Source organism: Purpureocillium takamizusanense, chromosome 8 (genome assembly GCF_022605165.1).
Source record: "Purpureocillium takamizusanense chromosome 8, complete sequence".
Taxonomy (NCBI): Eukaryota; Fungi; Ascomycota; class Sordariomycetes; order Hypocreales; family Ophiocordycipitaceae; genus Purpureocillium; species Purpureocillium takamizusanense.
The window spans coordinates 2,250,184-2,264,771 of record NC_063075.1 but is presented as its reverse complement, the minus strand read 5'-3'; the positions used below and the strand labels follow the sequence as shown (position 1 = coordinate 2,264,771).

Genomic DNA, 14,588 nt, shown 5'->3' with positions numbered 1-14,588 from the left:
CGAGTAATCATCAATCTTGAAGTGTCCTCCCTCCCCCACAGGCTGCGTCTGATGTGCCTGGGGCGTGGGGTCGCTCAGGCTAACGGGGAGGGGAAATGTGCGCCGCAGTCGCAAGCAGTGGTGCAGTGCTGGCGACTTGGAGACATGCCTCGCGTGTCATGATCCCTCGTCGTGGAAAGGCTCGCCGTTGACACAGCCAAGTGATGGGGGGGTTGATGCGGCTGTGCTTTTGCGGTGATGTCGCTTATTGAACGAGGCATGCATCCGTTGATGTTGGGCTTCTGGAAGGCGGGATCCTCAATTGCCGAGCCAAGCAGCTTGCCGACACCACCCAAGACAGCCATGATGGACGCTTGGCAGTACTGGCCAAGGACTGGAAGCCACGGTCGCTGGACGGGAGCCATGTATACGACGTCGAGTATAGAGGGGGCCCCAAATGCAACGGCTGTTGGACACTCTTAAATGCCATCAACATCAGCTCTGCTATTGCAGGAAAGGCTCGTGTGAACAAGTTCGCAACGTCAACGCCAGGCAGTAAAATTAGGTTCGTTGAAGAACCTTGCCGCGCCAGCCATTGCCGTCCGGTGGTTCCCTGCAGGTGCCGAGCAAGCAAGCCCCTTTCGCCAAACAACCAACCCCTCACACTGACTGACTGGGCTGCGTCAAGTGTTTCCCCAAAGCCCCGCCCCTCCCCGCACATGCTCCCCCGGACCATCCTCCCGTAATAATGTGCTCGGGACTTTTTCGTCATGCTCGTGTCGTGCCGGCCGGCGGGTCTCCAGTCAACAGCCGCCCTTGGAGATTGGGGGGGGGGGTCTGTTCTCTCCCGGTTCCCCCATGGGGGATCTGGGGACCGTTGCTTGAAGATCTCGCTTGCAGTAAGCTTTACCTCGCCCGGGATTGGCTCGTTCGCTGCCCATCTTGCGAGAGATCTTGACGAATGTGTCTGTCCGTTGCAACACCATAAAAGGATGAAAGTGTCCCACCTGGTTCGTCCCACTGTGCTCCCACAGAGTTTAGGTGACTCCCACCATACTGCTACTACCATACTACCTCAGTTCTTTACCCATCTCCACAAGGTACAATTCGCATTGTCGCTGGCCATTATTTCTCCGAGGCAATCTCGACCTTCGACCTGTGCTGCCCAGCATGGAGAAGGATATGTCCGAACTGGCAGACGCGGAGCACCAAGAAATTGATAGCCCCGCGGACCTCGACACCGAACCTTATGGGCCACCGGGTAATGCCTTCCAAGCAAGCCATGCTCACCGACGACGACGACGACTAATCTCTCATGCCATTGAATCAGGTTTCCGCGGCATTGCTGCATCTCGCTATGTTGCCCTATGTGCTTCCTTCAGCGCCATTGGCGGTCTGCTTTTCGGCTATGAGTGCGTCCTGATCTCTCTTTTGAGTTTCGCTGTCGCGGACTGACCCTGTCGCAGCCAGGGCGTCATCTCCGTCATCCTTGTGATGCCCGAGTTTCTCGGCCGTTTCGAGCAGGTATCCGACACAGCATCCGGCGCCGGCTTTTACAAGGGTCTGATGACCGCGATGATTACGCTTGGCGCTTTCATCGGTACGCTATCTTAGCCCAGTTCGTGCAGCTGGCGCGCCGTACCTCAGTCGCTAACGAGAAACAGGTGCCCTGAACCAGGGCTGGGTTGCCGACGCATACTCACGAAAGTATTCGATAATGATTGCCGTCGTCGTATTCACAATCGGATCAGCGCTGCAAACCGCAGCGGTTGACTATGCAATGCTTGTTATTGCTCGGCTCATTGGTGGCATTGGCATCGGCATGTGCGTCCTCTAGCCTCCTATTCTGACCTTACCCGGGTTATTCTTGTGCTTACCATAGTTGATGGCCCTAGGCTGAGCATGGTAGTGCCTCTCTACATATCCGAGATCTCGCCTCCAGAAATCCGGGGCACGCTGCTCGTTTTGGAGGAGCTAAGCATCGTCTTCGGCATTGTCGTCTCCTTCTGGATCACGTACGGGACGCAGTACATAAAGTCTGACTGGTCCTGGCAACTGCCTTTCCTCCTGCAGATGGTCCCGGGTTTGTTCCTCGGGTTCGGTGCCATCTTCCTCCCGTTTTCGCCCCGTTGGCTCGCATCCAAAGGACGCGAACAGGATGCACTACACAACTTGGCGCGACTCAGGTGCCTGCCGCCTTCAGACTCGAAGGTCCAACGGGAGTGGCTGGAGATTATCACAGAGTCCAAATTTCAGCGGGGGATTTTGGCCGAGCGCCATCCGACGCTCGTCAACGGCGGCACCATGGAGAAGCTGAAGCTCGAAGTGGTGGCCTGGGCCGACTGCTTCAAGAAGGGCTGCTGGCGGCGGACCCATATTGGCGCGGGCCTCATGTTCTTCCAGCAGGTATGAGAATCGCGAACGGACATTGCAGACGTGGGCTGATACCAGATTTCAGTTTGTTGGCATCAACGCTCTGATTTACTACAGTCCTACTCTCTTTGGGTATGTCTCATGGGGGATTAACACTAGATACGTGACTTGACTGACGCTATCATACAGCACAATGGGCTTGGATCATAACATGCAGCTCATCATGTCGGGGGTTCTAAATGTGACGCAGCTCATTGGTGTCCTGACCAGTCTATGGACCCTCGACCGCTTTGGCCGGCGCAAGATCCTCATGTATGGGAGCGTCGGCATGTTCATCTCTCATTTCATCATCGCTATTTTGGTTGGCCTCTACTCTCACAATTGGCCCGCTAATACAAGCAAAGGATGGACGAGCGTTGCGTTCCTGCTCTTCTACATGCTTGCTTTTGGCGCAAGCTGGGGCCCGGTGCCTTGGGCCATGCCATCTGAAATCTTCCCTTCCTCACTGCGAGCCAAGGGCGTCTCCATCTCTACCTGCTCTAGTACGTCTTTTCCCAGTGAAGGCTTCAATCGCGACGTCACATGCATGCTAACGCTGGTATTTCTTCAGATTGGATCAATAACTTTATTGTGGTGAGTTCCAACATGAACGTCGCGGTACTTATGAGTGCATGTGCTGGGACGCTGCTGACACGATGCTAGGGCCTGATCACGCCGCCTCTGGTGCAGAACACTGGATTCGGTGCCTACGTCTTCTTCGCCGTCTTTTGTTTCTTGTCGTTTGCGTGGACATTCTACTTTGTGCCCGAGACGAATGGCAAGACGTTAGAGGAGATGGACGAGGTATTTAAAGATCACAGCAGCGTTGAAGAGTTGGAAAGGAAGAGGAGGCTCTTTGCTCAGACTGTGCGAGAACGAACAGCGCAAAACACAGTTGCGTGAGTACTCCAGTTGTCCCATATAAAGTCAACTGGTGTCAGGATATACGGGGATCATATCTACAGAGAAATAGACGAAAGTATATATACGTATTATTACATGAAACTTGCCTGAGTAGATGATCGGGGTAGCACATGTGGGTGGCGACACGACATTCGTGCAGACTGAGTACTCCATGTCGCGATCAATGTCTGGTGCATGTGCATGTCCTACGTGTTCGAAACATTGAAGTACGTAACTTGCGTGGCGATCGGCTTCACGCTCAATGACCATTTCTCCTCGGATATCGAATCCACATGTACACAGCATAGCAAGTAGAGACGGACTGACTCAAGAGCGAATTGTTTCAATTTGAGTTTGCTCTTGCGTTATTGAGCTAAGGCGAAACTTCTTAACGAGAGAAATGTAGTTGGGAGTCTCCGGCCCTTCTCCGACCTCGCGACCGCGCCATTGTTATTCGACGCCAACATGGAGGGAGGTTCGTATTTTGCTCCACGGCTTACTCCAGTCTAGGCCTTGACGGCGGGAGGCAAGCGGCGGAAGCCACCGCAGCAGGCGACATCCTTCTGCAGCTCGACCATGCGCTTCTGGTCGCCCGTGGGGTCCGCCGAGTCGGCGTCCAGCGTCCAGCCGAGAAACTCGTTGGTGTAGTTGGGCACAAAGTCCGGGCTCAGGACCTGCAGGCGCTGGCCGTACTTGGTGACCTTGTCCCAGTCGCGCTTGACGTTCTTGAGGTCCTGCGAGAAGTAGGCGTAGCTGCGCTCAAAGATCTTCCAGTTGAGCTGCGTGCCCATGACGGGCTTGAAGTCGACGTACTCAGCCCACGCGGCGTGCGGGTCGGCGAGCACGAAGTCGGTCGCCCTCTTGACGGCGCGCATGAAGGCGCGGACCTTGTCCGGGTTCTGCGCGACGAAGCCCTCGTTGCCAATGTACAGGATGGAGCAGAAGCAGCAGCACCCGAGCTCGGCGAGCTCGTCGATGCGCAGCATCTGCACGTCCGACTTGGGGCGGCCCTGGCTGTCCAGCCACTCCTCGAGCTCGACCATCTGGACGTTCTCTAGGCCGATGCCGGCGTCGATCTCGCCCTTGATGATGGCCTTGGAGACGTTCATGCCGCAGCGCACGGCGGTGTAGTCGGCCGGGGTGAGGCCGTAGTGCGAGGTGAGCTCGTCGATCTGGATCTTGCCAAACTCGCCGACGTAGCCGATGCGCTTGCCCTTGAGGGAGCGGAAGTCGGTGGTGATGCCCGAGTCCTTGAGGTAGACGACGCCGGTGAAGGGCTCGTCGAGGAGGCTGCCAATGGACACCACGGGAAAGTTTCGGGCTTTGGCCTGCTCGCAGGTCAGATCCAAGTGCAATGTGTGGGGGAGCAGCTTGGGGCGACTTCAATGACGTACAGCCAGAGTATGAATCATGGCCTTGAAACCAAGGTCGACTTTGCCGGTGCCGATGATCTCCGTGACATCCTGACGAACGGTAAGCAGCGAACTTTGACTGGAAACAAACCAGGCGGCGGCTCTTACGCTCGGGTCGTTGGGCTCGAGAAGAGCAACCTTGATGCCCTCCTCCTTGAAAAAGCCCTTGGCCTGGGCCAGGTAAAGCGGCGCATGGTATGGCGTAGCGTGCCTGATATGCTCGCGTCAGCCGCTCCAGTCCTGGAACGGATCCACGCGGACATCCAACTTGAAATCATGGTCAATGCCTACCAGTTGGTGAGGAACGTGATCTTATCGGTAGACATGTTTACGGATCACGAGCAGAAGAGCTGCAGGAGTCAGTTGGCCCTTCTCAAGGTTGAAGGGTTATAGGGGGTTTCCAAGAAGCAAATCCTTTCGCTGGTATTATCCAGATCAAGTTCACCGGTATATCTCAGACCAACAGCTCCGAAGCGCCGTGCCCGCGCGCCACCTGTACCCCCCTCGACTCTTTCTGTCAAAGGGGGGCCCGGTGGGCGACGCAGACACAAACGCACGGAGCTGCCGGACACCCGGATGCTGTCTTGCTTTACTTTACCTCGATCTGTAGATAGTCCCATGACGAAGAGGTGACATGGCTCCCCAGACGCTAAATCGCGTACCAAATCGTACGGCCTCGGATGGTAGAATAGTGTCGTTGGCTGCTATACTAGGAATTCTCTTTCGGTATCGGAGCAATGGATCGGTTGCTACGATGCGTGTTTTGTTGAGGGTTGAGTGAATTACCCCTCACGTTTGTGGGATGGTGGAGTTTTATAGCTACGTCGGTTTATTAAGGTGGGAACGGTGGGAGAGAGCTTGCCGTCAATTACCGAAGCCGGCTTCTCCACTGATCGCTGCGGTCATTCTGATAGGACTGATTGTCTGCATGAATGGTCAAGCTCGAGGAACTACGGCTGTTCGGGGGCCAATCGGCCCAGCACACGACGGCGCAGAGGCGGGGCTTGATGAGGAGGAGTGCCCAGCATGTTGGAGTCAACGACAACATACCTGATCCGACGCGAAGGTCTCGCAGTGCAGTCAGCCGGACAAATTGACGGCTTGCGAGACCTACGATCGAACGAATATTTTCTCGTCTGTCATCCGAAATCGAATCGCTAGAACATGACCACGCAGCCTCCGTCAGCGGGCGCATACTTTATGAGCTCATTCGTGCATCGTCATCTCCCTAATAGCCTGTCAAGATTTGGGCCAACGGAGGCATCAACCTCTCGGGCTGTACCGGTGGTATTCGCAAGGTAATTGTTCGACGAGTGATGTTCGAGGTGATGCGCGAAGCCTCCAGTGATGGTTGCTGCCTCCATGTCAGTACAGGGAGTCGTTATGGGATCGCCGGGCTGGTTTGAGGCTTCCCACTTCTGGCGCCGTGTGAATATCCCGAAAAAGACGCCAATCACTTTTCCCCGGAAAACGAACGCAATTTCTAGGTTCAATTTGCAGGACGCGGTTGGTGGAATATCAAAAGAGCATGAAGGCATCCGCCCATGATTCGATGCATGCAAGACTTCAATGTTAGTGCTCTTGACCTACATGTAGTCGTCTAAATGAGCAAGTGTTCATTGGACTGGCCAGTCGATTAGTCTCATAGCTGTTGATCATTCCAAGGTGTATTGGCAGACATAGGCGCATGCTTACATGTAAGTGGGAAGGATAGATGCTGTTGGTTGTAGGATAACCGGTGAGGTAGAAGTCCGATTAATTCTATCGTAGTAGCGATAGAATGCATTCGCGAGTAATTTTCAAAGAAACACACCCACACAAAACCACGGGCAGATGCTCTACGGACCTTCCGATGCGTGTCGTGGGTGGCTTGGGTATCCTCGTTTCGCTCATGCAGGCACATCGCATGAGCCTTGCGCTCTTGGAAACAATCAATGGGTCAATTGACGGGCCAGGGGCGAAGAATGACAGAGTCACGTCCCGGCTTACTCGGACGCTGCAGGCGATTCGCGTTCGCTAAGCCGGCGAAGCCAACGCGACCTCGAGGTGGACGAGCAACACCATGACCAGCGGTGGAGCACGTGGCGTTCTGGATTCTCGGGAGCCTGTGCTGCCGCTCTTTGCTGGTGTTGGCGGGATCCCTATCGACGCGCGCTGCCCCTCGACGAGTGATGCAGCGACTTACACAGGGCATGCACGAGATGGGCATGGGGCGGATGGGGGCGGTTTTGGGAAACCCAGGGCCGCGTTTGGAGATGCTTCGAAGCTGGGACGGCAACGTTTCGATATGCCACCGTCTTGTCAAATGATTCAATATGCGTTGCCCGCCGGGCGTTGCGCGGGGTCAGGACGAGGCAAGGCATTGATGGCAATTCTTTCTAACCGCACACGGCCAATGGTGTTGCAAATCAGTCTGGGTGTCGCCAATGCGGTTAGGCGGCTCAGGAGTTTGAGGGCGACTGAGACGCCGCGCGCTGGCCTGAGACGAACATCAGGGGCGGGAGTGAAAGGCCAAGACATGGACCCCCCCCCTCCGCCTCGCCCCGGCTCCGCGGGTCGCCCACATGGATCGAAAAAAAAAAGACGCCATGCACGTCGGCCGGTTGAGCCCGCATGGGGATGATGAAAGGGAACATGATGAACCGGAGCGGAGGAGGGCTTTTGTCAGTCGGTGCGAGAAACGGCGAGGCCCGATCTCTTGACGGCGCCTGGTGATGACGACGACTGTCCATCGGGAATGTGGGCGGACGGGGAAGACAGGGCCTTGAGAAGGGGACGCGCAACACCCGCCCACACCAGAACGCCTCTTGGGTCGTTAGAACTTAGCAGGCTTATTAGCAGCCCATCAGAGACAGGCGATAGTAGTTAGTAGCCGCAACGAAGGTCTTGGCGATGCACCAGCTGCTCCCCGGCAAAATGGCTCCTTGTTTTGGTCGCACGACATGTTGCCAAATCAGTCAGGGGGTTTCTTTTCGTTTCCGAGTGGCTCGTCTCGTCCGACAAGAGCAGAGCAACAACGGCGGGACGGTTTGACGTGACGTGGTGGGTGTGGGTGCCCTGTAGTGGGCCCCCCGGGGGGGGGTTAGAACAACAGCAGGGTTGGTCGATTGATTATGATTGCTTGATGGGCCATTTTCTTTTTCCGGAGCACGAACAACAACGCCCTGTCTCTGGACAGCCGCCGCCGCCGACGTCCCCGATGAGGAGGCGAGGCGGCGCACTGCGCGCATTCGTCACCCCGCAGGGAGAGAGAGGGGGGGCAAGGCGCCGGTTCGGCATCTGGAGGACAGACGATGCTGAGGCTCGGGCCCGAGACGACAAGGGCAGCGGATGTGTAGCCGGCCAGGTTGGTGCGATGGTGGCTGCCGCTGCATGCTGCGCACGGCCGGGCGTTGCGGGCGTTACGCATGAGGGTGTGTTAGTACTGTATGATGGGCGTCGGATGGACGGCTCCCCAGAGGGAAACTACAAGGCTGCTTCAACGGCGAGAGGCTGATGGCGTGACGGGGAGGTAACACGGTTCCTACCATCTCCTGTCGTGACCGCAATCGTACTACCTACTAACGCAGCGATATCTTGCCTTGCCTGCAGGATAATTGTATAAAGTGCTGTACTGTGCCGTTTGTGCAGCAAGCAGTTGAACGGATCATCGCAAGCAAGCCCTTTGCGCCGGGACCCCAACAACTCTACGTAGTACGAATAAAAATGCTTAGGTATTATCCCTCGTGTGTAGTAGACAGCAACAATTCAACCAACTTTGGACGACGGGCTTCACGTGCAAGATGAGCACGCGAGACCTTGTCTCGAAACCGCCCGAGCCACCAACGTGCAGGGCCACCGCCAGCGAAGCCAGGCTCAGCGCCCTCCCTCCTTCATCTGAACCCCGGGACCGCGATGCCGGCGTCTTGGCATCGGTGCTGGCTGATACACGGCATGCGGAGTACCTCGAAGCGGCTACAGAACCACTGTATGTACAGTATACTAGCATATGTGTTCAGACATATATGACTTCAAGTAACAGTACCATGTGTAGCTTCCAGTATGTATATACAATGTATGAGGGCATGTATTGACTTTTCGCACGTAGTATACCTCCATTATACCTAGCTAGGCTCAGGGTCCAACGCCAGCGGACGCTCGCCTCGTTTTTCTTGGCTCCGGTGCCGACCACCCGAGTGGCGGCCGCCGACACAGCGCAAGTCCGCGTGGTCGTCGTCAGCGCGGCCCCATCGTGGCTTATTTTTTCTCTATTGCGTGTTTGGGGGGAATGTAGGGTGCAGCGTTGACAACAGCCGGCGGGATGAGCAGTCGTCGTCAGCTTCAGCCGCGAGAATAAAGGGAGGCGCTGCCATGTGTCCCACTGTAGCGTATTCAACAATGCCTGCACCGGACCAACAGGCGGGGGGGGGGACGGGTCTGCTGCGGGCCACAGAGGAGCCTGCCACCGCGACCAAGCATCTTAGCAGTAGCATGCATGTATGTGCGAATGAAGCGTCGAACGAGCAGGCGGGCAGGATTCTAGATACCTGCGTAGCATGTACCGCGTGAGTGTCCGCGCTTGGGCTACCTGCGTCTCTCGTCATGAAGTTCGGAATCTCGCTGCGCTACCTTCTTCGTTCTAACGCGAGGTGGGCGGACAGTTTTCACGTGCGTGCGTGCCGCTCAAAGACCTGTCAACTGTGGACCAAGCAGTGCACGACGAGTAATATTGTTGTTCGCACAGACGAACCATACCTAGTAGTAACCAACGCCTCTCTCGAAATGAGCATGGCACGCAAGGGTAGCTCGATCCGTCCAAACGCACCGACCGGGCTGTTCTGATGGATGCGCTCAGGCGCAGGTGGGATTGTCGATGAACGACATCCATGGTTCCGAGGCCCGCGTCTACAGGTGCTGCTGCTATTGTACTACTGCTACTCTGCGAGCACAGCGCCTGCGCACCAACCGCCGCAGCACGTTGTGCCATCCACTGGCGGGCGCGCTCTGGCCAATGGGAGCCCCGGGAGCCGGGCGTGGGCGGACGTGAGGCCAGCGGGCACCACGGGCATCCACGGCCTGTTGTGCTGGTTCGGCGGTGTCTAAGATAAGGTAAGGTCTAGTGGCAGCCCGTTGTGTGACTTACGCGATAGGTACCTCCTGGCACTGCGTCTGCCGTGCGCGCCATCGCGCCGGTGGTGTGCTGGAGGGATGGAACCCAATCTGCGGACGGCACCTCTGCCGCTAGCACCGGCGGCACTGAGCTCCCTCAGGGCGCACCGACTCAGTTGGTAAGGCTAGTACTTCTAGGTGGGTGGTGCACACCGGCACTCTGTTGGGCGAGCTCTGCAGAGGGCCCTGCGCTCCACTGTGGCACGCCAGGCTGCCCCCCCAAGGCCCCGTAATGCAAGGGCATACCCGCCCAGGCACGCGCCGCTTGCACCAGACCGTGTCGGCGGCGACGAAGCTGGGCAAGGGCGACAGTACTTCTTCCTCCAGTACCGCTCCTCAAGTACAGAAGCCCAGAGGCTGGAATCATCGTGAACCCCACCCGCCCCAACACCCAGGCTCCTCCCCCCTACCCCCCCATCACCCCCTTCCCTCCCCGCGAGACTCCTCCAAACCACCGAAACCCTCTCCCCACGCCCGCCTGCAGTGCGCACGTCGAGGTCCCGACGCAAAGCAACTCTTCCTCTCGAGGTGCCACCCACACACTTCTCCCGGCGCCAAGCCCGGCGGGGCCCAGCAGTTCCCAATCAGGCCCCCTGGACGGCCCACGGGTCCCAGCTAGGTCCGCTGGCTTGATCGAGGCCAACCTTTGCACCTCTCCCTGACACGGCATGACCAGATGCTCGCTCCCGGCTCCCGTCAGGTTGCGTTGCCGCACGGCAGCGAGGTACCTAGCAGTACGATGCCTACCTGGTTGAGCTAGGTAAACGTTCTTGGCCACAACCAGACTGCGAGTAGTATGTGTAGGCCGGACGCTGCCGAGAGAGCAGGCGAAGCCAAGTCCCCCCTCCTGGGAGGCCCCATCAAACGCCTCGACTCCCGTTGCGGTCACTTCACTTATCTATGAGGCCTTACCCTCCCTCCTCCTCCCCTTTTTGCCGCTGTCCCTGTCTCGTCATCTGCTTGTGTGGTCCGTCACCTGGTTGAAACCTCGCCGTCGGCGTGCTGTGTCGCCACGCTCATCGCCCCAGGTTTGGTCCGCCTCTTGCCGGTGCCGCCTTGACCGCTTCGCCCGGCACCCGAAACACAGAACCCGTGCCTCGGCCTGGTTCCTCGATTACCTCAACACTGGGCGCCTACCCAATCCCCTCTTTTAGACTTCTCGCGCTTCTTTAGATAAAGAAAAGCCGCTCCGCTGGGACGCGTGTCTCTCGACGACGACGACGACGACGACGCCGTTCTCCAGCCACTCACACTTACACCAGACCTCGGATCTGAGCGCCCACGCACGGCATCTGTCGCTATTACCAAGATGCGCGCCTCCATCGCGTCTCTCGGCCTCCTGGGCCTCTCAGGTGTCACTGCGTCTCCCCACGGCAGCGTGGAGGCTCGCAGAGACCTTTCCGAGGCCGTATTCCAGTCTTCTTCGTGGTACGACTGGGGATGGTACGGCGCGCGGCCGCAGCAGCGGTACCGATCCTTTGATGGCGCCTCGCCCAAGCCCAATGTTGTGCTCAGGGACGATCGCTGCGACGAGGGACTCGTCTTCCTGGAGCCACGGCAACGCCAGCTCAACGATGCTCCGCTTGTGATCCTTGACGGCGAGGGGAACCTGGTCTGGACAGCAACGCAGTGGGCTGAGACAAACAACGTCAAGGTCCAGACGTTTAATGGTAGCAGGTACATGACGTTTTGGACCCGCGACAAGGGCACCTCCGGGGACGGCTACTATGTCATGGTGAGTGCTCTCCTCTGCTTCTGCTGGTCGTTGTTCTCCAACGTGGAATGTGCAAGGCCGCAACCCCCCTCCCCTTGCCGCGCGGCACATTGCAGTGGCTAATCCCGCCTGTCAACTCAGCTGGACGAGTCGTACGAGGTATTCAAGGAAATTCGCCCGGCAGGCAGCCTCCATGGCGACGTGCAGGACCTGGTTCTTACCCCTGAGGGCACCGCCATCCTGACCGTCTATCACGAGACGCAGGCGCCGAAGTCCAAACCGGACCCATCACCGCGACGCATCTATGACAGCATTTTCCAGGAGATTGACCTCGCCTCGGGCAAAGTGCTTTTCGAATGGCATGCGTCTCACCACTTTGGTATCCAGGAGAGCCGCGCTCGATGTGGCCGGCGGCGCGGGGACCCCTTTGACTTCTTCCACATCAACGCTGTCGACAAAGACTCCAAGACGGGCGACTTCCTCGTGTCCTCGCGCTTCATGGGCGCCATTGCTAGCGTGAACGGCATGAATGGCCATGTTCAGTGGCAGCTAGGTGGCGAGCACAACGACTTCGAGGATCTGTCCAAGGATGGAGCCATCACCTTTTCTTGGGACCAGCGCGCGGCATGGGCCTCGTCGCGCAATGGCGATGCGGCGACATTGAACGTTGTCGACGGCAAAGGCCGCGAGGCAATCATCGAGCTCAACTTGTCCGACATGACGGCCACGTCCATCTCCAACAGGAGCCCGCCAGCACAGGAGGGCTCCCATCATGGGCGCCACAATTCGGTGCAAATCCTCCCCAACGGCAACGCTCTCGTCAGCTGGGCTCATGCCCCGGGCTTCACGGAGTTTTCCAAGGACGGAGAGACCCTGTGCGACACACACCTCGGCCCCGTGCGACTTGCCAGCTGGGGCCTGCCCTCGAGCCTGTACCGCGCCTCCAAGTTCGCCTGGGCAGGGCGCCCTCGAACGAAGCCCTCGGTGGCCATGCGTCCGGACAGGCATGGCAGCGGAGGCAGCGCCAGCTTGTACGTGAGCTGGAACGGCGCCACCGAGGTGGATGCGTACATTCTTCAGAGCGGGCCGGAACCCGACGGCGACGTCTTTGTCGACCACGTTATTGTGCCGCGAGATGGCTTCGAGACGAGGATTCCCGTGCCGTTGCACTCGGAGGAGTATCTGCGGGTGCTGGCGCTGGATCGCGAGTGGCGCTTCATCGAGCAGTCGGGCGCTGTGTCGAAGCGTTACGGGGGCGTGTCGAAGCCGCTCGAGGACGAGAAGAAACAACCACCAAAGCGATGCAACATGCTGATTTGGATCGTCGGCGGGCTGGCCATGGTTGTGGCTGTGGTGCATAGAGCCTTCTTGGTGCGGCGGAGAAGAACGGTGGCGGTTCTTCCCATCAGAGGCGGCGCGCCAGCTTGCGACTACAAGCGCCTGCCTTCGGAATGGCTGGCTGGCACCAAGCCGGCGGCCTCATAACCGCTGGCAAAGTCGCCTTTCTCGCTACACCGCAGCCGCTACCGCAGCGCAACGCATAGACGGCACTGGGGCTTGAGCCTGAACAGACGCTCCCGCTGGCAAGGGGGGCACGGCAGCTCCAGCCCCAGCTGTTCGCGCGGCTGCGGCCACCTGCGCCCCCAGCAACCCGCACAGGCAAACGTCGCTGCCATTACCGCCACGACCCGGCACTCCCCCAGCACCAGGGACAGGCACTGTTCAGTCCCTCATAAGGCATAACATTCCGTTCACCTTCCAACAGAGGCAGCGAAGCCACCCGGCCTAGCTGTTCTCACCCGGAACGCCAGTTGGACCCTCCCAGGGACTCCTCTTGCCGTACTCCCCTCCGCCCTCCCAAGGCCACGAGTTCGAACCCCGAGCGCGAGACCCGAACGAGGACCACGAGGACGAGGACCACGGACAAGGACGGATCCCGAGGAGCGGCGCTAACTAGGACGGACGGACGGACCCTGCCCGGACGAGGACTCCCCCCGAGGACGATCGAACGGACAGGACGGACGGACGGACAAGCCACCAGGCTCCAAACAAGGGGGCTGGGGGGAGCTGGCAGAGGAGTTGAGGGACCTGGCGTTTCATTTTTTGTATTTTTTTTTTCACTTTTCCTTTATCATGTCTTGGAGGTTGTTGGCGATGAAGGGCCCGCAGCGAGCATTGGCTGCGTGTGCATTTTTGGCGGGGAGGGGAATGCAGGAGATGGCGTTAATGTGCCGGGAGACTGGGTGGATTGATTGATATATATAGTGATACCCGACTTGAGCCGACGCTGAAGCAGCATGGCGACTACGTCTATACAATACCAGGCGAATGTTCTTTGACATATTCTCAGTGCGCGTAGTGAGGTCATGGCTGTCCGTCCGTGTCGGTAATCGGCTTCTTTGCGCGACAGCGCGCCGCATACGCTCACATCGCTGCAATCAGAAACGATGGATGTATAACGATGCACATTAATGATTCGGTGTTTTTTATTCTTGTTTCATTTGCGACTGTGTGCTCGCGTGTATATATGTTGACCCCGTCACGTTGCACGTTGGGCATTCGTTCGGGACGATCCGATCGGCGTGGAGACGGGGGTGGGGTCTGGTCGTCCAGCGGCCCAGCAGGTTTACCCACCTCAGTCTCCACCGCGTTGGCACCAACAGCGCTACCTACACACCTTTTTTGGCTCTTTTTAGTGGCCGTGCAGGGCCCCGGGGGGATGTGATTTGGGTATCGATAGATTCGTTGATGCGAGACGAAGATGAGAAAAATAAGCATAATGAGGGATACGCGCTGTGGAGGGGGTGAGATGGGCTTGTATTGGGTGTTCTTTATTCGAGGGTCATGGCTCGTGGGTGCTGTGCAGTTGTGTTGAACAGCAGTAGGTGTTTTAGGGGGGCAGTTGAACAGGTACTTCGTACGTAGGTGAAGACGGCAATGAATGAACAGGACGGATGGGGGCGCGTAGACGACACATACGCTCACCTACCGCGCGCACCATGATAGGTTGCGTGTCAGGT

The 14,588-nt window shown here is 58.0% G+C and overlaps 3 protein-coding genes across 4 annotated transcripts; 2 read left to right on the top strand and 1 right to left on the bottom strand.

Moving 5' to 3' along the window:
* Positions 1-1,149: 1,149 nt before the first annotated feature.
* Positions 1,150-3,294, top strand: JDV02_008733 (uncharacterized protein; the record flags this gene model as incomplete). The annotated part of the gene is made up of 9 exons (XM_047990363.1): positions 1,150-1,240; positions 1,310-1,391; positions 1,446-1,579; positions 1,644-1,803; positions 1,875-2,385; positions 2,438-2,484; positions 2,542-2,894; positions 2,963-2,985; positions 3,055-3,294. 9 exons carry the CDS (start codon positions 1,150-1,152, stop codon positions 3,292-3,294), a joined length of 1,641 nt encoding a protein of 546 aa, XP_047846370.1.
* A 233-nt stretch (positions 3,295-3,527) lies between these two features.
* Positions 3,528-5,495, bottom strand: nmt1 (Glycylpeptide N-tetradecanoyltransferase). Of its 2 annotated transcripts, XM_047990361.1 has the most exons (4): positions 4,998-5,495; positions 4,815-4,917; positions 4,689-4,757; positions 3,528-4,622 (listed from the first exon to the last, which is right to left on the bottom strand). In XM_047990361.1, exons 1-4 carry the CDS (start codon positions 5,030-5,032, stop codon positions 3,801-3,803), a joined length of 1,029 nt encoding a protein of 342 aa, XP_047846368.1. In that variant the 5' UTR covers positions 5,033-5,495; the 3' UTR covers positions 3,528-3,800. The 2 variants fall into 2 exon arrangements, with proteins under 2 accessions (XP_047846368.1, XP_047846369.1); XM_047990362.1 differs by having other exon boundaries at positions 4,815-5,494.
* A 4,906-nt stretch (positions 5,496-10,401) lies between these two features.
* On the top strand, positions 10,402-13,842 carry JDV02_008731 (uncharacterized protein). Its single transcript, XM_047990360.1, has 2 exons — positions 10,402-11,589; positions 11,710-13,842. Exons 1-2 carry the CDS (start codon positions 11,164-11,166, stop codon positions 13,051-13,053), a joined length of 1,770 nt encoding a protein of 589 aa, XP_047846367.1. The 5' UTR covers positions 10,402-11,163; the 3' UTR covers positions 13,054-13,842.
* Positions 13,843-14,588: the final 746 nt, after the last annotated feature.